Source organism: Cetorhinus maximus, chromosome 2 (genome assembly GCF_964194155.1).
Source record: "Cetorhinus maximus chromosome 2, sCetMax3.hap1.1, whole genome shotgun sequence".
Classification (NCBI taxonomy): domain Eukaryota; kingdom Metazoa; phylum Chordata; class Chondrichthyes; order Lamniformes; family Cetorhinidae; genus Cetorhinus; species Cetorhinus maximus.
The window spans coordinates 227588152-227609032 of NC_135880.1; the positions used below are offsets into that span (position 1 = coordinate 227588152).

Below are 20881 nucleotides of genomic sequence, written 5' to 3' on the forward strand. Positions count from 1 at the left end.
CGCTCCGCCCCCCCCCCCGGAGGGTGAGGGGAAGGCAGAGGCCCTGAGGTGAGTGGAAGCAAAATATTAACGTCGAATGGAAAAGGGAATAAAGTATAAAAATAGGGAAGTCTCGCTCTAACTGCACAGGGCACGAGTTAGACAACAGCTGGAATACTGGACACAGCTGGATCCCCTTATCTAAGGAAAGATATACTGGCATTGGAGGCAGTCCAGAGAAGGTTCACTAGGTTGATCCCGGGTATGGAGGGATTTTCTTATGAGGAGAGGTTGAGTCGGTTGGGCCTGTACTCATTGGAGTTTAGAAGAATGAGAGGCGACCTTATTGAAACATTAAGATCCTTAGGGGAGTTGACTGGGTAGATGCTGAGAGGTTGTTTCCCCTTGTGGGAGAGTCTAGAACCAGAGGGCATAATCTCAGAGTAAGGGGGCGCCCATTTAAAACAGAGATGAGGAGGAATTTCTTCTCTGAGGGTAGTGAATCTGTGGAATTCTTTACCACAGAGGGTTGTAGAGGCTGGGTTGTTAAGTATATTCAAGGCTGAGATAGACCGAAGGGCCATGAAGGCTTGAAACGTTAACTCTTTTCTTCTCCGCCGATGCTGCCAGACCTGCTGAGTTTTTCCAGGTAATTCTGTTTTTGTTTTGGATTTCCAGCCTCCGCAGTAGACAGATGTTTAATCAGTAAGGGAATCAAGGGGAAAAGGCAGGAAAGTGGAGTTGCGGATTATCAGATCAGCCATGATCTCATTGACTGGCGGATCAGACTAGATGGGCCGAATGGCCAACTTCTGCTCCTACACCTTGTGGTGTTATGGGGGAGTCACCCGAGTGGGATAAGTGGCCTGAGGAGGGGAGTGGCCCGAGTGTAGGGGAGAGGGGAAGGAGTTGATCGGGGCAGAGTGGCCCGAGGGAGGAGGGGGAGAGGGGCCCAAGGGAGGAGGAGGGGGGAGAGAGCCCGAGGGGGAGAGGGAAGTGACCTGGGGTGGGGATGGGGTGGGGGTGGGGTTAGCCCAAGGTGGGGAGGGGGATATTATCTGTTAAAGTTAAATACTTGCCATTTGATTAGATGCCTACATTATAGATCAATTCTTTAAATCATGATAGAAGCAAAATACTGGGGATGCTGGAAATCTGAAATAAAATCAGAAAATGCTGGAAAAAGTGTGTGGCCCAAGCGGAGGAGGGGTAGGGGTGTGGCCTGAGCGGGGGAGGGCAGAGTGGCCTGAGAGGGAAGGGGGAGGGGAGGGGAGAGGCCTGAGTGGGGCAACCATGAAAAAGGCTGCAGAGCGGATGAGGAGAGTTAATGCACCTAATGACTTACTCCCAGCCACATCAAAGGAAAGCAACTCGGCCAAAATCCTAGAACTCCTGACCAATAAGGGTACAGCTGCACAGCAGCCTGGAGGTTGCTGGACATGCCTGGGTTCCATGATAAATACAATGTGTATGTGGCCATGTAACAAAACTTAAAATGACCATGCACTGAAAAAACTGGCCACACCTAACTAAATTTGAAAGGAATCATGGCTTCTAACTAAATGTTGGGAATCCCTTCGCCACACTACCTCAGTGCTTCAAAAGGAAGATTCACCATCAACTTCTTAAGATAACCAGGGCTGGGAAATAATCTCTGCTGTGTGGTGAACTTTTAATTATTCTGAGATTTGTTTCTACTAGGGTTTGAAACCTGACTCATGGCATCTTATAAAACTGAAAAAACCTGGAGTGATCTGCAGGAGAGGTACGAGAAATGCTGTAATGAAACAAAATAACGTGGATGTTGGGAACATGAAATAAAAACTGAAAATGCTGGAAATACTCAGTAGGTCTGACAGTATCTGTGGAGAGAGAAACTGAGTTAATGTTAAGTTGAATGTGACTTCTTCAGGACAGCTTTGCAGCTTTCCTTAAGATTGACTCAAAGCATTAACCCTGTTTCTCTCTTCACAGATGCTGCCAGACCTGCTGAGTATTTCCAGCATTTTCTGATTTTATTACAGAAAGAGTGCAATGCCTATAGCATGGAAAGTAATTCACATTAACCTCCAGGGGTTATTACAAATGGCATCAATGTTCAATGCAGCATTGCCTCAGGGTTTCATTCATGCACGTATGGAACTGAGCTGCCTTGTGAGGACTCGGCCATCCTCTACTTCCCAACCACTATCAGATGACAGGGTAATACTCTCTACTGTCTTTTTCCGTCTAATCTATCTGGGGTAATTACAGCCTATTGCTATGAAGCAGGAGCTTTAGCCCATATTACAACAGCATTGTAAATGATCTGGCTATCTTTCACCCTGACAGGATATGGGTTGCAGAATTCAGTATATCCCAGAATTGAAATCCCTCATTTTCACAAGTGCAGCTAATAAAAGAAAGGAAGGAAGGTATCTTTGGCCCTTGTAGAAGTCACCCATTCACAATATTACCTGTTAAAGTTAAATACTTGCCATTTGATTAGATGCCTACATTATAGATCAATTCTTTAAATCATGATAGAAGCAAAATACCGGGGATACTGGAAATCTGAAATAAAATCAGAAAATGCTGGGAAAACTCAGCAGGTCTGGCAGCATCTGTGGAGAGAGAAACTGAGTTAACATTTCGAGTTCGTATGCTTTGAAGAAGAATCATACGGACTCGAACCATTAACCCTGTTTCTCTCTCCACAGATGCTGCCAGACCTGCTGAGTTTTTACAGCATTTTCTGTTTTTATTTTTTTAAATCATGACATGGAAATTGGAGTCTACTTTTGGTGGGCACTTGTAGCTTTTAACCTGATACTGCCTCAGGGACACTTGACAGTTTTATCCTTTTGAACTAAACTTTTTGTCAATGCCGCTCTTCTTCCTTGCAACTTAACTTTGAGCCAACACAGACTCAACACCTGGTAATAGCAAGAGAAAAGAGAACACATCATCATATTAAGGGCAAGGATTACAAAAGCAAATCATCTGATAAAACATCTCTGTTCACCTGCTACTTGCTTTTTGTTGTGAGGAGAGAGGACTGGAAAGACTGGTCCTGCAGCTCTGTCTGATATTCCGGTTCTAAGGCCTTCCCTGGACTCCTGCAGTCTGCAATTAATCTCTTGGTAGTTTTAGGAAGCAATGTTAGATTTGGAACATTTCAGACCTTCAAAATATTCTGTTCCTTTAAATCTTGAAACTGACCTTTTCTTCTCAAATTATTATTAATTGAAGATACTGTTTGTGGCAACTTGTTTGCTTCCTCCCATTGGAAAGACAGATATGTATTTCAATGGCACACACCACAACCTCAGGATGTCACAAAGCGCTTTGTGGCCAATCAGATATTTTTTGAAGTTTGACTGTAATGTGGGAAACACAGCAGCCAATTAGTGTGTTGCAAGTCCTATAAACATGAACTTGTTAATGACCAGATAAATTTTTTTTTCAATCACGGGATGCGGGCTTCGCTGGCTGGGCCAGCATTTATTGCCCATCCCTAGTTGCCCTTGAGAAGGTGGTGGTGAGCTGCCTTCTTGAGCCGCTGCAGCCCATGTGGTGTAGGTACACCCACAGTGCTGTTAGGGAGGGAGTTCCAGGATTTTAACCCAACGACAGTAAAGGAACAGTGATATATTTCCAAGTCAGGATGGTGAGTGACTTGGAGAGGAACTTCCAGGTGGTGGTGTTCCCGTCTACCTGCTGCCCTTGGTAATCTTTTCTGGTGTTAGTTGAAGAATAAATATCAACTATGACACCAGAGAGAACTCCCTGCTGTTTGAATAGTGCCATGGGATCTTTTATGTCCATTTGAGAGGGTAGATAAGCCCTCAGTTTTACACCCCATCCGACAGTCAGCACTGCATCAGTACTTCACTCGGAGTGTTGACCTAGATTTTGTGCTCAAGTCTTTGGAGTGGGACTCAAACCCACAACCTTCTGACTCAGGCAAGAGGGCTATGAACTGAGTTTAGGTTCATTAGGCAGTGATCCTGTGGCAGGCTCTGAACGCACTGTGTCTTTCTCTGCAGTTTAAACCGTGTTCGACAGCAGCTTGGCTTTGTTTCTCGGGCAGGGTGGGATAACCTTATGGCTGGAGATGCTCATCTACAGGTACATTCAACCAGCCAGCATAACAGACAGAATTCAACCAGCCAGCATAACAGACAGAAGATGCACTCCCCATCTTACCTGCCCAGGTAAGATTATTTCCAAAATTTCCTGTGGAACATAGGAATAAAGTAGGTTATTTAACAACTTAGGTCTGATCCCTCACTCGATTAGATTACGGCTGATCTGTGTCTCAACCCTATTTACCTGCCTTTACTCCGTATTCTTTGATAGCCTTACACAACAAAAATTTGCCACTCTCAGTCTTGAAGACTTCAGTTGAACCTCTCCCCAGCATCCACAGCCTTTTAGGGGAGAGAGTTGCAGATTTCCACAATCCTTTGTGTAAAAATGTGCTTCCTGGGTTCACCTCTGAATGGTCACCACTAATTTTAAATTTCTGGCCCCTTGTCCTGAACTTCCTCCAGTTGAGGAACCCTATTAAATCTTTTTACAATTTTAACCAGCCCGAATAAAACACCTCTTAATCTTCGGGAATGCACACCATGCTTATTCAATCATAATGCAAAAGACAGCTTGCTGTTTGGGACAGATGCTGATCATAATTTAAGGAAACCTAAAGGCTCAACACTCACAAAGAATGAAGAAAAATATGAGATCCAGAACTGCTTTCAGCTTTGTCATCCTCATGATGCTCTGAAACAGTGCAGTAAATATTGTCCTTCCACCCTGTCCATCTCGCCATCCCTGTCCAATACCTCTCTGCTCATCCTGTCCCTCCCCCTCCCTGCACCCCCTCCCATTTTGCTTTGTATAATGTTGAATATTCTCTGTTGCCTTCCTGGAATTAGCTGGGTGATCATTTCCTCCTCTGCACTAACGTGCTCTCCTAGACTGTTGACTACACCTGATGGAGTTCCTAACAGACCCTCCACTGATCTGAGACGGGGTCCTCGGGTAGTGGTCCCTCCACTGTTCAATGAAAAGGCCAATGGCAGGTAAGGGGAATAAACATTTGGTTTAAAGAAAACACTTTGAATATATTATGAAAATAATACTGGATCATGATAATATTTTACATGAAAGAAGCTTTGCTATCTGCACCACCTTTTTAAAAGGTTTTGGTCTAAGGATCGGAGAAGGGAAATATCCTGAAGTCAAGTGTGTCACATCAGCTGGTACATTGTTTTTGTACAAATTAATTTCTAAGTTGTCCAGTGTACGTTGTCCAGAGTGTGTTGTCCAGCGTGTGTTGTCCAGCGTGTGTTGTCCAGCGTGTGTTGTCCAGCGTGTGTTGTCCAGCGTGTGTTGTTCAGTGTGTGCCCAGGGAGGGCTAAAGGTGAAGTTTCATTCTCACTGAAAAACACTTTCCATGAACTCTCTGAACACTCGGCATTTCTAACAAAAGGTCATTGACTCTCTTTTAATATTCTGGGTTTTTTTCATTTCCCCATGCCTAACAACGACAACATAACTGTCTCTCTTACCAGTATAACATTCATAAAGGTTAGTGTGACATATAATGAATAACATTGAAGTATCACAGTTGTTGTTATGTATGAAGTCTGACAGCTATTTTCCAATCCCACAAACAGCAATGAGATGAATGACCAGTTAATCTGAATTTTGGTTGCATTGGGTGAGGAAGGAATATTAAGGTTTTTGTCACAGTTTATATTAGTGAAGAATTATTCTTATGGTTGTGTTATGGTGCTGCTGTTCCCAGTGATTTGTTTTCCATGAATCTGCTTTTTGCCCAGAAAAGAGACTCCGAGAAAATCAGTGAACTGCAGCTTTCAGCAACCAGTCAATCAACTAAAATGTTCCAACATCCTGGATGGTCCCGTGATTCTCTCCTCCAATCTCCAGCTGCAGGTAAGACTTTGCCAGGGGAGGGTGTTTGAGGTTTTTGTATATGTGTTTGATGAAAAACTTTTGTTCATTGTTATTTTCTCAGAGAGATGGTTCTTCTTTTCAGTGTTCTCCTTTTCTTTGCCAAAGAGTTTTGTTTTTAACAGGGGTGCAGTTCCACAGCGTGGACTGCTCTTCAGTGCCTCATCAAAATGGCTATTCTCCTCTGCAAGTGGCACCGAGTACCTGCCAATCAAGCTTGGATGGCCACAGAGTTGAGTGTGATCAGGTTTTCTCCTGGCACTCGCACTTCCCAAATGGACTCACTGGATAGTGATCGGGAGCAGGAATGCTTTTAGGCTTTTCCATCCCCTTGCTCGTGGGCGCTATGGGCAATCAGTACTCACCAAGATGCATTTGCACATTGAATTAATGTCAACCCTACACTCTTGATGGTCAACAACCTCAGATTGGATTTTGGAGTAGGAGGTATTAGGAGAGATCATGGTCAGCACAATTCTTGTTCAGATGCTTAAGAATTAAAGAGAGAACTTGTATTTCTGTGGTGCCTTTCACAATATCAGAATGTCCTAAAGTGCTTTACAGCCAATGAAGTCTGGAAAGTGTAGCCACTGTTGTGATGTAGGAACCATAGCAGCCAATCTACTCACAACAATCTCTCATTTTTCCAGCATTTTCTGTTTTTATCCCATAGACATCAATTGCATAATCTGCTTTTGTGATGTTGAAGGAGGGATTTATCCAGCACAGTGGGAGAACTCCCCACTTCTTCTTCGAATATTGCATTGGGGCCTTCCATATCCTCCTGACAAGGCCTTAATTTAACATCACATCTGAAAGATGACACTTCTGATAGTGCATTACTTCCTCAGAACTGCACTCTCTAGAGTGAGATTTGAACCCGCGACCTTCTGACTGAGTAGTGAGAGTGCTACCACAGAGCCACAGCTGATATCTATTGTATTATGTCTAATACTTAACCAGTTACTTCCCATAAAGGTTAGCACTTGCAATAAAATAGTGCAGAAAGAAATTTAGCACGAATGCATTAAGTATTTGTGCAAGAACAGTACTGACTGTAATTTGTAGCCCATTAAAGGTAATGCAACTAATTAATTGTACATCGCACTTTTACTGATTCTACGCTCTCAGTAGGATCCATGGTCAAAGGAAATAGGAGCAGGAGTAGACCATACAGCCTATCAAGCCTGGTTCTGCCATTCAATATGATCGTGGCTGATCAAGGGCTTGAACTCCATTTTCCTGCCTGCTTCCCATACCAAAAGTCTATCTCATGAGAATTGGCATTACAATGTTGTAGCTCTGCCTTTGAGTTTGAATTCACCTCATCAGTGATAAACCTCAGCTTAATATCATTCCTGAAAACCTTTCAGATTTCCAGCACAGCTCCGGAGATTCATTTGTTTTGGGAAACTATCCCCAACAATCACACAAAATTTATTCCTGGGCATGGTATTTGAGCAGGAAGATGCAATCCCCAAACAATCTTGAATTTTAAGGGAGATTGGCTTGGTTTGGCCTGTTCTGGATCAGAAGCTTAGAATTCAAACTCCAGAGAAGTAACGAGGGAAGCGGATGTAAAAGATCCCATGGCATTGCCTGAAGAACAAGAAAGTCTCCTAGTGTCCCGGCCAACACTGCTCCCTCAACAAGCAACACAAAAACCAGATTCACTTGCTGCTCATGAGATCTTACAGCTGTTAGTTGTCTTCATTATTTCTAATTAATATGGAAGAATAAGACTATTTGAACTTGTCTGATTGTACTTGTTTTTAGAACAGGCCCTCAGTTAGACAAGAAGAACATGAAGGCAACAAAAAGAGATCATCAAGAACTTGGAGCCACAGCCCAGGGCTTCAGCGGGTAAGAGAGTAAAGGATCGTTATCCCTGGCCAATGCTGAGTTAGCTGATCTCAGGAGGAGAGGGTCCTGTTTCTAGCTTCATTGCCCTAGAAGACAGGTGGGGAGAAAAGAATCAGGTAGACTCCAATACGCACCACCACCCCCCCGCCCCATCCAAAAAATTTAGCTCTTCAGAGAGCAACTGAGAGTCAGAGAGGTGTTGTATGGGCTCCCTTTCAGGAATGTGTCTTTTTACTTCCCAGGGTTTCCACTTGGCTGGTAGAGAGACATTCTGCCCCAGGCTACCAGTGTCTCTGTTGATTTGTTTTCTGGGGTAGGGTGTCATGGGAAAGGAGTTGCTCCCAGATGTACTCTCCTTCCCCACAGTGAAGCATCAAACTGAGGAAGTTTCTCTGCCACAGCACAGTCAGATAGTGTCACATTGGATAATCCTCAGCTCAGCACTGACATGTCTTTCCAGCTGTGTGATTTGACCCCATCTGGTCTGCTTATAGGAACGTGCAGCATGCAGTTTCTTCAGGGAAAACAAGTCGTTTGCCTGGAATTTTCTGGATTCTTTCATTTTGGAGGTGCTTCGAGATGAATTGGTGCCTGATATTCTGATGGAAGTGCTGTCAGGTTACTACACTAAGGTAAAGGCAAAATACTGCGGATGCTGGAAATCTGAAACAAAAACAAAAAATGCTGGAAAAACTCAGCAGGTCTGACAGCATCTGTAGAGAAAAAGACAGATTTAATGTTTTGACTCCGTATGACTCTTCTTCAGAGCTAAGGGGAGCAGAAATGTGGTGAAATATATGCTGTTTAAGGGGGGAGTGGGACAGGTGAAGCTGGATAGAAGGCCAGTGATAGGTGGAGGCAAAGGAGAGATTGCGAATGATGTCATAAACAAAAGGTCAAAGGGTTGTTAATAGTGGGGGTTCTGTCTAAAGGAGGTGCTGATGGTGACATTAAGAGTGGAAAGCAGAATGTGATAATGGCAGGACCAGGGTAAGTACTCTGGAAAGTGACAGATGGTCCTAGTGGGAGTGGGATGGGGGAAGGAGGCGGTGGTGGGAAAAAAGATCGAAAAGGCTAAAAGCTGGGGATAAACAATGAATAAAAATGGAAATAAATTTTAAAAATAATAAAAACGAAAATAAGTGCGAAAAGAAATAAATTAAAAATGAATAAGAAAAAGGGGGTGGGGACCAAAAAGAGGTGAGGATGGAGGAGAGAGTTCATGATCTGAAGTTGTTGAACTCAATAAAAGCAAAAAACTGCAGATGCTGGAAATCCAAAACAAAAATAAAAATAGCTGGAAAAACTCAGCAGGTCTGGCAGCATCAGCAGAGAAGAACACAGTTAACGTTTCGAGTCCGTATGACTCTTCAACAGAACTAAGTAAAAATAGAAAAGAGGTGAAATATAAGCTGGTTTAAGGGGGGGTGGGACGGGTTGAGCTGGATAGAGGGCCGGTGATAGGTGGAGATAACCAAAAGATGCCATAGACAAAAGGACAAAGAGATGTTGAAGGTGGTGATATTATCTAAGGAATGTGCTAATTAAGGATAGAAAGCAGGACAAGCAAGGTACAGATAGCCCTAGTGGGGGTGGGGTGAAGGGAAGGGATCGAAAAAGGCAAAAAGGTAGAGATAAAACAATGGATGGAAATACATTTAAAAATAACGGAAATAGGTGGGAAAGAAAAATCTATATAAATTATTGGAAAAAAAGAAAAGGGGGAATCGGAAAGGGGGTGGGGATAGAGGAGAGAGTTCATGATCTAAAATTGTTGAACTCAATATTCAGTCCGGAAGGCTATAAAGTGCCTAGTCGGAAGATGAGGTGCTGTTCCTCCAGTTTGCGTTGAGCTTCACTGGAACGATGCAGCAGGCCAAGGACGGACATGTGGGCATGAGAGCAGGGTAGAGTGTTGAAATGGCAAGCGATAGGGAGGTCTGGGTCATGCTTGCGGACAGACCGAAGGTGTTCTGCAAAGCGGTCACCCAGTCTGCGCTTGGTCTCTCCAATGTAGAGGAAACATCATTGGGAACAGCGAATGCAGTAGACTAAATTGAGGGAAGTGCAAGTGAAATGCTGCTTCACTTGAAAGGAGTGTTTGGGCCCTTGGACGGTGAGGAGAGGGGAAGTAAAGGGGCAGATGTTGCACCTTCTGCGGTTGCATGGGAAGGTGCCATGGGAGGGGGTTGGGGTGTAGGGGGTGATGGAGGAGTGGACCAGGGTGTCCCGGAGGGAACGGTCCCTACGGAATGCCGCCGGGGGGGGTGAAGGGAAGATGTGTTTGGTGGTGGCATCATGCTGGAGTTGGCGGAGATGGCAGAGGATGATCCTTTGAATGTGGAGGCTGGTGGGGTGATAAGTGAGGACAAGGGGGACCCTATCATGTTTATGGGGTATGTGGAACATTCCTTGTTCCAGTCCTACTCCGGTCCCCTCCCACAACTCTTTCTCCGGTACATCGATGACTGCTTTGGTGCTGCTTCATGCTCTCGTCTGGACCTGGAAAAATTTATTAATTTTGCTTCCAATTTCCACCCCTCCATCGTTTTCACATGGTCCATCTCTGACACTTCCCTTCCCTTCCTTGACCTCGCTGTCTCAATTTCTGGTGATAGACTGCCCACCAATATCCATTACAAGCCTACCGACTCCCACAGCTACCTCGACTACAGCTCCTCACACCCTGCTTCCTGTAAGGAGTCCATTCCATTCTCTCAGTTCCTTCGCCTCCGTCGCATCTGTTCTGATGATGCCACTTTCCAAAACAGTTCCTCTGACATGTCTTCCTTCTTCCTTAACCGAGGTTTTCCACCCACGGTGGTTGACAGGGCCCTCAACCGTGTCCGGCCCATCTCCCGCACATCCGCCCTCACACCTTCCTCTCCCTCCCAGAAACATGATAGGGTCCCCCTTGTCCTCACTTATCACCCCACCAGCCTCCACATTCAAAGGATCATCCTCCGCCATTTCCGCCAACTCGAGCATGATGCCACCACCAAACACATCTTCCCTTCACCCCCACCGGCGGCATTCCGCAGGGATCGTTCCCTCCGGTACACCGTGGTCCACTCCTCCATCACCCCCTACACCTCAACCCCCTCCCACGGCATCTTCCCATGCAACCAAAGAAGGTGCAATACCTGCCCCTTTACTTCCCCTCTCCTCACTGTCCAAGGGCCCAAACACTCCTTTCAAGTGAAGCAGCATTTCACTTGCACTTCCCTCAATTTAGTCTACTGCATTCGTTGCTCCCAATGCGGTTTCCTCTAGAGACCAAACGCAGACTGGGTGACCGCTCTGCAGAACACCTTCAGTCTGTCCGCAAGCATTACCAGACCTCCCTGTCGCTTGCCATTTCAACACTCCACCCTGCTCTAATGCCCACATGTCCGTCCTTGGCCTGCTGCATTGTTCCAGTGAAGGTCAACGCAAACTGGAGGAACAGCACCTCATCTTCCGACTAGGCACTTTACAGCCTTCCAGACTGAATATTGAGTTCAACAATTTTAGATCATGAACTCTCTCCTCTATCCCCACCCCCTTTCTGATCCCCTTTTTCCAATAATTTATATAGATTTTTCTTTCCCACCTATTTCCATTATTTTTAAATGTATTTCCATCCATTATTTTATCTCTACCTTTTAGCCTATTTCGATTCCTTCACCCCACCCCACCCCCACTAGGGCGTTTCTATCTGTACCTTGCTTGTCCTGCTTTCTACCCTTAATTAGCACATTCCTTAGATAATATCACCACCTTCAACACCTCTTTGTTCTTTTGTCTGTGACATATTTTGGTTATCTCCACCTATCACTGGCCCTCTATCCAGCTCTACTCGTCCCACTCCCCCTTAAACCAGCTTATATTTCACCTCTCTCTATTTTTACTTAGTTCTGTTGAAGAGTCATTCGAACTTGAAACATTAACTGTGTTCCTCTCCGCAGATGCTGCCAGACCTGCTGAGTTTTTCCCGGTATTTTTATTTTTGTTGAATTCAATATTCAGTCCGGAAGGCTGTAAAGTGCCTAGTGGGAAGATGAGGTGCTGTTCCTCCAGTTTGCGTTGAGCTTCACTGGAACATTGCAGCAGGCCAAGGATGGACATGAGGGCATGAGAGCAGGGTGGAGTGTTGAAATGGCAAGCGACAGGGAGGTCTGGGTCATGCTTACGGACAGACTGAAGGTGTTCTGCAAAGCGGTCACCCAGTCTGCGTTTGGTCTCTCCAATGTAGAGGAAACCGCATTGGGAGCAGCGAATGCAGGAGACTAAATTGAAGGAGGAGCAAGTGAAATGCTGCTTCACTTGAAAGGAGTGTTTGAGCCCTTGGATAGTGAGGAGGGGTGGTGGGGGGGGTGGAAATAAAGGGGCAGGTGTTGCACTGGATTGCATGAGAAGGTGCCGTGGGAGGGGGGGTTGAGGTGTAGGGGGTGATAAGAACATAAAAACTTGGAGAAGGAGTGGGCAATTCAGCCCCTTGAGCCTGCCCCGCCATTCATTACGATCATGGCTGATCTCATTTCGGCCTCAACTCCAATTTCCCGCCCTCTCCCCATAACCTTTCAACACATTACTAATTAAAAATCAATCTATCTCCTCCTTAAATTTATTCAGCGTCCCGGCATCCACTGCACTCTGACGTAGTGAATTCCACATATTCACGACCCTTTGAGAAAAGTAATTCCTCTTCATCTCTGATTTAAATCTACCAACCCTTAGCCTAAAACTATGGCCTCTCATTCTAGAATGCCCTACAAGGGGAAACATCCGCTCCACGTCTACTTTGTCTATCCCCTTTAGCATTTTATATACCTCAATTAGATCTCCTCTCATCCTTCTAAACTCTAGCGAGTATAGGCCTAAACTGCTCAATCTCTCCTCATAAGACAAGCCTCTGGAATCAATCTAGTGAACCTCCTCTGAACCACCTCCAGTGCAACTACATCCTTCCTCAAGTAAGGGGACCAAAACTGTCCACAGTACTCCAGGTGCGGTCTCACCAATGCCTTGTACAGTTGCAACAACACTTCCCTATTTTTATACTCTATTCCTTTAGCAATAAATGCCAAAATTCCATTTACCTTCCTTATTACCTGCTGTACCTGCATACTAGCTTTCAGCGATTCATGCACCAGGACACCCAGATCCCTCTGCACTGAAGCATTCTGAAGTTTCTCTCCATTTAAATAATAAGTCGCCTTTTTATTCTTCCAGCCAAAATGGATAACCTCACACTTATCCACGTTAAACTCCAACTGCCAAATTTTGGCCCATTCACCTAACCTGTCCATATCCATTTGTAAATTTCTTATTTCTTCATTGCAACTTACTTTCCCACCTATTTTGGTGTCATCTGCAAATTTAGCTATAGCACCTTCTATCCCTGAATCCAAGTCATTAATATAGATTGTAAATAGTTGGGGCCCAAGGACCGAACCCTGTGGCTCCCCACTAGTTACAGCTTGCCATCCAGAAAAAGACCCATTTATCCCAACACTCTGCTTTCTGTTGGTTAGCCAATCCTCTATCCAAGCTAAAATATTACCCCTAACTCCGTGTGATCTTATCTTGTGTATTAATCTTTTGTGCGGCACCTTATCAAAGGCCTTCTGGAAGTCCAGATATACTACATCTGCAGGAACCCCATTATCCACTTTCCGTGTCACATCTTCAAAGAACTCTAGCAAATTAGTTAAACATAATTTACTCTTCATAAAACCATGCTGACTCTGATGGATTGCATTTTGACTTTCCAAATGCCCCATTACTACTTCCTTAATACGGATTCCAACAATTTCCCAACGACAGACGTTAAACTAACTGGCCTATAGTTTCCTACTTTCTGCCTCCCCTCCCTTTTTGAATAAGGGTATTATATTAACATTTTTCCAATCCACTGGAATCTTTCCAGAATCCAGGGAATTTTGGAATCTTATAGCCAATGCATTTACTATCTCAGCTGCCACTTCCTTTAAGACCCTGGGATGTAGGCCATCAGGTCCTGGGGACTTGTCACCCTTTAATCCCAATAGTTTGCTCAATACTTTTTCTGGAGGAGTGGACCAGGGTGTCCTGGAGGGAACGGTCCCTATGGAATGCCGACAAGAGGGGTGAAGGGAAGATATGTTTCATGGTGGCATCATGCTGGAGTTGGCGGAAATGGCGGAGGATGATCCTTTGAATGCGGAGGCTGGTGAGGTGAAAAGTGAGGACAAGAGGGATCCTATCATATTTCTGGGAGGGAGAGGAAGGTGTGAGGGCGGATGCGCGGGAGATGGGCTGGACACGGTTGAGGGCCCTGTCAACCACCGTGGATGGGAAACATCGGTTAAGGAAGAAGGAGGACATGTCAGAAACACTGTTTTGGAAAGTGGCATCATCAGAACAGAGGCGACGGAGGCAAAGGAACTGAGAGAATGGGATGGAGTCTTTATAGGAAGCGGGGTGTGAGGAGCTGTAGTCGAGGTAGCTGTGGGAGTCGGTAGGCTTGTAATGAATATTGGTAGACAGTCTTTCACCAGAAATTGAGACAGAGAGATCAAGGAAGGGGAGGGAAGTGTCAGAGATGGACCATGTGAAAGTGATGGAGGGGTGGAAATTGGAAGTAAAATTGATAAATTTTTTCAGGTCCAGACGAGAGACACCTTTTGCAATCTCTCCTTTGCCTCCACCTATCACTGACCTTCTATCCAGCTTCACCTGTCCCGTCCCCCCTTATACAGAATATATTTCACCACATTTCTACTCCCCTTAGCTCTGAAGAAGAGTCATATGGACTCAAAATGTTAAATCTGTCTTTCTCTCCACAGATGCTGTCAGACCTGCTGAGTTTTTCCAGCATTTTTTGTTTTTGTGTTACACTAAGGTACTGTGCCCAATTCTACTGTTAAAAATGCTGCACAATCCAGGTAAAAGGATGATTGTCATTAAATAATTTGTATAAGTTCCATAGAATTTTACAGCATGGTAACCGGCCATTTTCTCAACTGGTCTATTCTGGTGTTTATGTTCCACATGAGCCTCCTCCCAATCCTATCTACACATCCTTCTATTCCATTCTCCCTTATATGTTTATCTAGCTTCCCCTGTGCTATTCACCTCAACCACTCCCTGTGGCAGAGTTCTACATTCTCACCACTTTCAGGGTAAAGAGGTTTCTCGTAATTCCCTATTTGATTTATTCGTGACTATCATATATTTATGGCCTCCCCATTTTAGTCTCCCACAAATGGAAATACCTTCTTTCTGTCTACCCTATCAAACCCCATCATAGTTTTAAAGATCCTATCAGGTCCCTCTTCAACCTTTTCTGGAGAAAAGATCCTTTGCCTTTTCAGAATTTCCTGATAGTTATAATCTCTCAGTCTGTTATCATCCTTTGTAAATCTCTTTTATCTGGTGCCTCTATATCCCTTTTTGCACACAGTACTTCATGTGCAGTCTAACCAAGGTACATGGAGACCAGAACTGTACACGGTGCTCAAGTACAGTCTAACAGTTAGACTATTGGACTTATTCTTTGGTCATCACCTAGTGGGAAGGATATAGAAAAACAGATTTGAAAGGAAATTAGAGATGTATAAAAACTATAGAGTCGTATTAATGGGAGACTTCAATTATCCTAATATTGACTGGGATAATAATCGTGTAAATGGCAGTTCAGGGGAAGAATTTCTGAAATGTGTTCAGGAGACTTTTCTAGATCAGTGTGTCCAGCCCAGGAAGCATGGAGACATTGCTGGATCCATTCCTGGGAATGAGGTGGATCAAGTATCAGTAGGGGCACATTTAGGGAACAGTGATCATAGTATGATCAGGTTTTGGTTAGCTATAGAAAAGGACAGACAGCAATCCAGAGTAAAAATAATTAACTGGGGGAGGGTCAATTTCAGCGGGGTGAGAACTGATCTGGCCAAGGTAAATTGGAATCAATGAATGGCAGGCAAAAGTGGAACAATGGGCTGCCTTTAAAAGAGTAAATAATCAAATAGCCCTGGTACAGTCAAGGTACATTCCCATGAGAGGGAAAGGTAGGACAAACAAAATTAAAGTCTCCTGGATATAAAAGACATGGAGAGTAAGATAAAACATAAAAAGGGGGTGTTTGACATATATCAGGTTATAATACAAGTAGAACTGGGCTGAATATAGAAAGTTCAAAAGGGAAAATGAGAAGCAAAGAGAGAGCATGAGAAGAAACTGGCAGATAAACAAAAGGTAATCCAAAAGGGTAGGAAGAGGAGAGGTGGAGCTGATTAGGAATCAAAAAGGGGTCTATGCATGGAGGCAATGTACATGGCTAAGGTATTAGCCATGAATACTTTGCATCTACCTTTACCAAGGAAAAAGATACTGCAAAGCCATAGTGGGAGAGGAAGTCGTTGAGACACTGGATGGGCTAAATTTGATAGGAGGAGGTATTAGAAAGTCTGGCTGTAAGTTGCTATGTCACTAGGACCAGATGGGATGCATGCAAGGGCACTGAGGGAGGCAAGGGTGAAAATTACAGAGGCACTGGCCACAATCTTCCAGTCCTCTTTAGATGCAGGGTTGGTGCTAGAGGGCCGGAGACTGCAAATATTACACCCTTGTTCAAAAAAGGGTGTAAGAATAAGCCCAGCAACTAGAGACCTTGGATTTACCTCGGTAGTAGGGAATCTTTTAGAAATGATATTGTATTTCAAAATTAACAGTCACTTGGAAAATTGTGAATTAATTAAGTATAGTTGGCACGGATTTGTTAAAAGGAAAATGTTATTAATTTGCTTGAGTTTTATGATGGAATAATGAGGTTGGTGTGATGTATATGGCCTTCCAAAAGATATTTAACAAAGTACCACAAAACAGGCTTGTCATCAAAGTGATTGTTTTTCAGATTGGAGGAGGGTACACAGTGGGGTCGGTATTAGGCTGATTTTCTTGATCTATATTAATGACCTAGACTTGGGTGTGCAGGGCACAATTCCAACATTTGCAGATGGCACAAAACATGGAAGTATTTTGAACTGTAATCAGGATAAAGATAGACTTCAAGAGGACATAAAACAAGTTGGTGGAATGGGCGGATAAGTGGCAGATGAGATTTAATCAGAGAATTGTAAAGTGATACATTTTGTTAGGAAGAATGAGGAGAGGCAATATGAAATATAGGATAACATTCTAAAATGGCTGCAGGAACAAATGATCCAAGGATGCATGTGCACAAATTGTTGATGGTGACAGGGCAGGCTGAGAAAGTAGGTAATTAGGCTTATGGGATCCTGGGTTTTATAAATAGAAGCAGAGTACAAAACCAGGGAATAACAAAAGCTGGAAGTCTCAAATAAAAACAGAAAATGCTGGAAATATTCAGCAGGCCTGGCGGCACCTGTGGAGAGAGAAAAAGGGTTAATGTTTTCAGTCGTGTTGTGGCACAGCTGATGGTAAATGCTGAGTTGTTCAAATCCCAGAAGGAAACTTGAAATAACTGCCACAACTTGTTTTGTAATTTGTGTAAATTTGAGATGTGTGACTTGATTTCAGTAGTAATAAGACCACCAAGTCTTATAGGTTTTTACAAAACTAGATTAAACATTTATTACTAAGAGAAATGATTTTAGTCTACAAATTACCACGATAATAACTTCTAAATCCCCTAATTAATCTGACTCCCAGTTACACTTTCGTTAAGGCAACAGCAAGACACACAGATTTTAAAAGACTCAGGCAAAGAAACATGATAATCTGACAATTCAATTCAAAGTGAGTTTCCTTCACTTCAGTTTGTTGTAGACAGCAGCTTGAGCCGTAGATGCTGAAGGACTTTCACACTTGTTAGATTCCAAAATGCCTACCCTTACACACAGCCTTCGCTCCTTTATACATGTTTTCCCCTTTGAATGCAAATTCCCATTGTTTAACTATTGGCGGGATTTTCCTCACCCGCCCGCTGCCGAGATCTTCCAGTCCCGCCACAAGTCAATGAACTCCTGGCTGGGGCACTGCCTCACCCGCGGCGGGTCCCACCCATGTCGGGGCCGGGAAGCCTCTGTCTTTGGACTTTACCTTTCTGATAAAAATCTCTCATAGTACTAGGTTTTGCCAGTAATCTTTGGAAAAAAATAAACACTCTGTTTCTGAATTTCACCTGGCTAGGTGACACATTTTACTCACTTTTCTGAAAACAATCTAGCCTGGTTTATTTAAAAATGCAGATATTCCCTTGACACTTATGTTTACCCATTTAACATTTCAAACCCAGCTCATCTTCTAAAACATCAAAACCTTCAGACCAGTTGCCTTTAACCCAATTAAATCTCTCACAGACACACATACCACTATTTTACAATAAATTCCAATAACATTATGAGAATTATTATATCTTCTTGACAGTCAAATATGACACCAGTTCTGAAGAGTCATATTCAACTTGAAACGTTAATTCTGTTTCTCTCTCCACAGATGCTGCCAGACCCGCTGAAGGTTTCCAGCATTTTTGGTTTCTACAATAGTAGGGAAGTTAGGGGAAAAACACTGGTTTGGCCTCCACTGGAGTATTGCATTCTGGGCACCACGCTTCAGGAAAGCTGTGAAGGCATTAGGAGAAGATGCAGAAAAGACTTACAAGAATTATTTCAGGGATAACGGACTTCAGTTAAGTGGATAGATTGGAGAAGCTGGGATTGTTCTCCTTAGAGAAGAGAAGGTTGAGAGGAGATTTGATGGAGGTATTCAAAATCATTAAGGGTCTGGACTAAGTAGATGGAGAGAAACATTACCATAGGCAGAAGGACCAAGAATGAGAGGACCTCAATTTGAGGTGAATGGCAAAAGGTGACGTGAGGGGAAATGTTTTTACGCAGCGAGTAGTTAGGTTCTGGAAAGCATTGCCTGCAAGTGTGGCGGAGGCAGCATCAATTGGACTTTCAAAAGGGAATTGCATCATTACCCAAATAGAAAAAAATAGCAGCTCTGTGGAGAAAAAGCAGGGGAGGGAGACTAGCTGAGGGGAGGGGAGGGAGACTAGCTGAGGGTAAGGGGTGGGAGACTAGCTGAGGGCAGGGGAGGGAGACTAGCTGAGGGTAAGGGGAGGGAGACTAGCTGAGGGGAGGGGAGGGAGACTAGCTGAGGGTAAGGGGAAGGAGACTAGCTGAGGGTAAGGGGAGGGAGACTAGCTGAGGGTAAGGGGAGGGAGACTAGCTGAGGGGAGGGGAGGGAGACTAGCTGAGGGTAAGGGGAGGGAGACTAGCTGAGGGTAAGGGGAGGGAGACTAGCTGAGGGTAAGGGGAGGGAGACTAGCTGAGGGTAAGGGGAGGGAGACTAGCTGAGGGTAAGGGGAGGGAGACTAGCTGAGGGTAAGGGGAGGGAGACTAGCTGAGGGTAAGGGGAGGGAGACTAGCTGAGGGTAAGGGGAGGGAGACTAGCTGAGGGTAAGGGGAGGGAGACTAGCTGAGGGTAAGGGGAGGGAGACTAGCTGAGGGTAAGGGGAGGGAGACTAGCTGAGGGTAAGGGGAGGGAGACTAGCTGAGGGTAAGGGGAGGGAGACTAGCTGAGGGGAGGGTTGGGAGACTAGCTGAGGGTAAGGGGAGGGAGACTAGCTGAGGGGAGGGGAGGGAGACTAGCTGAGGGTAAGGGGAGGGAGACTAGCTGAGGGGAGGGGAGGGAGACTAGCTGAGGGTAAGGGGAGGGAGACTAGCTGAGGGGAGGGTTGGGAGACTAGCTGAGGGTAAGGGGAGGGAGACTAGCTGAGGGTAAGGGGAGGGAGACTAGCTGAGGGTAAGGGGAGGGAGACTAGCTGAGGGTAAGGGGAGGGAGACTAGCTGAGGGCAGGGGAGGGAGACTAGCTGAGGGGAGGGGAGGGAGACTAGCTGAGGGTAAGGGGAGGGAGACTAGCTGCAAAACGCAGTAACGTGTGGTCCTGAGTCACACAGGTCTGGAAAACCTTGGGTTTGGATGCTGGTGACTGCTGTGTGCTGAACCTCAGCCAGTGTGATAACACCACACTTGGCCTGACGAAACAGAAACTAGGAGCAGGAGTAGGCCATTCGGCCCTTCGTACCTACGCCGCCATTCAATATGATCATGGCTGATCCTCTATCTCAACGTCATATTCCCGCTTTCTCTCCATACCCCTTGATGCCCCTAATATCCAAAAAATGATCAATTTCTTTCTTGAATATATTCAGTGACCCAGCTTCCACAGCCTCTGTGGTAGAGAATTCCACAGGTTGACCACCCTCTGTGTGAGGAAATCAGTCCCCATATTCTGAGACTGTGACCCCTGATTCTAGACTCCCCAACCAGGGGAAACATCCTCCCTGCATATAGTCTGTCTGGCTCTGTTAGAATTTTATGTGTTTCAATCAGATCCCTTCTTGTTCTTCTAAACTCTAGTGAATACAGGCCCTGTTGAACCAATCTCTCCTCATAAAACAGCCCTTCCATTTCCAGTATCAGCCGAGTGAACCTTTGCTGCATTCCCTCCATGGCAAGTATATCCTTTCTTAGGTAGGGAGACCAAAATTGCAAACAATACTCCAGGTATGGTCTCTGCAAGGCCCCGTATAACTGCAGTAAGACATCCCTACTTCTGAACTCAAATCCTCTTGCAATGAAGGCCAACATACCATTTGCCTTCCTAATTGCTTGCTACACCTGCTTGTTTACTTTCATTGACTGGTGTACAAGGACACCCAGATCCCTTTGTACACCCACATTTCCCAATATATCACCATTTAACTAATACCCTGCCTTTCTGTTTTTCACACTGAAGCGTATAACTTCACATTTATCCACCTTATACTGTATCTGCCATGTGTCTGCCCACACACACAACTTGTCTAAATCGCCCTGAAGCCTCCTTGCATCCTCCTCACAACCCCGCCCAGTTTTGTGTGATCAGCAAACTTAGAAATATTGCATTTGGTTCCCTCATCTAAGTCTATTATATAAATTGTGAATAGCTGGGGCCCAAGCACTGATCCCTGCGGTATACATTTATAGTCACCACCTGCCATCCAGAAAAAGACCCATTTATTCCCACACTCTGTGGTCCGAGAACCAATTCTCAATCCATGCCAGTATATTACCCCCGATCCCA

At 44.7% G+C, this 20881-nt stretch overlaps 1 protein-coding gene and 1 long non-coding RNA gene across 2 annotated transcripts in view; both read left to right on the forward strand.

The window, feature by feature from the left end:
- The window catches only part of LOC144671623 (uncharacterized), a 1108978-nt gene that overhangs the window by 916516 nt on the left and 171581 nt on the right, over window positions 1-20881 (forward strand). The gene's annotated exons all lie outside the window — the stretch shown is intronic.
- LOC144671578 (uncharacterized) overlaps window positions 1640-20881 on the forward strand; it is a 66867-nt gene continuing 47625 nt past the window's right edge. Inside the window, exons 1-7 of the mRNA XM_078533538.1 lie at window positions 1640-1744; window positions 4008-4175; window positions 4941-5045; window positions 5808-5922; window positions 7717-7803; window positions 8298-8435; window positions 18244-18264. Of these exons, the coding sequence (XP_078389664.1) occupies window positions 1698-1744; window positions 4008-4175; window positions 4941-5045; window positions 5808-5922; window positions 7717-7803; window positions 8298-8435; window positions 18244-18264 (681 nt within the window). The 5' untranslated portion in view covers window positions 1640-1697. The remainder of the gene's footprint in view (window positions 1745-4007; window positions 4176-4940; window positions 5046-5807; window positions 5923-7716; window positions 7804-8297; window positions 8436-18243; window positions 18265-20881) is intronic.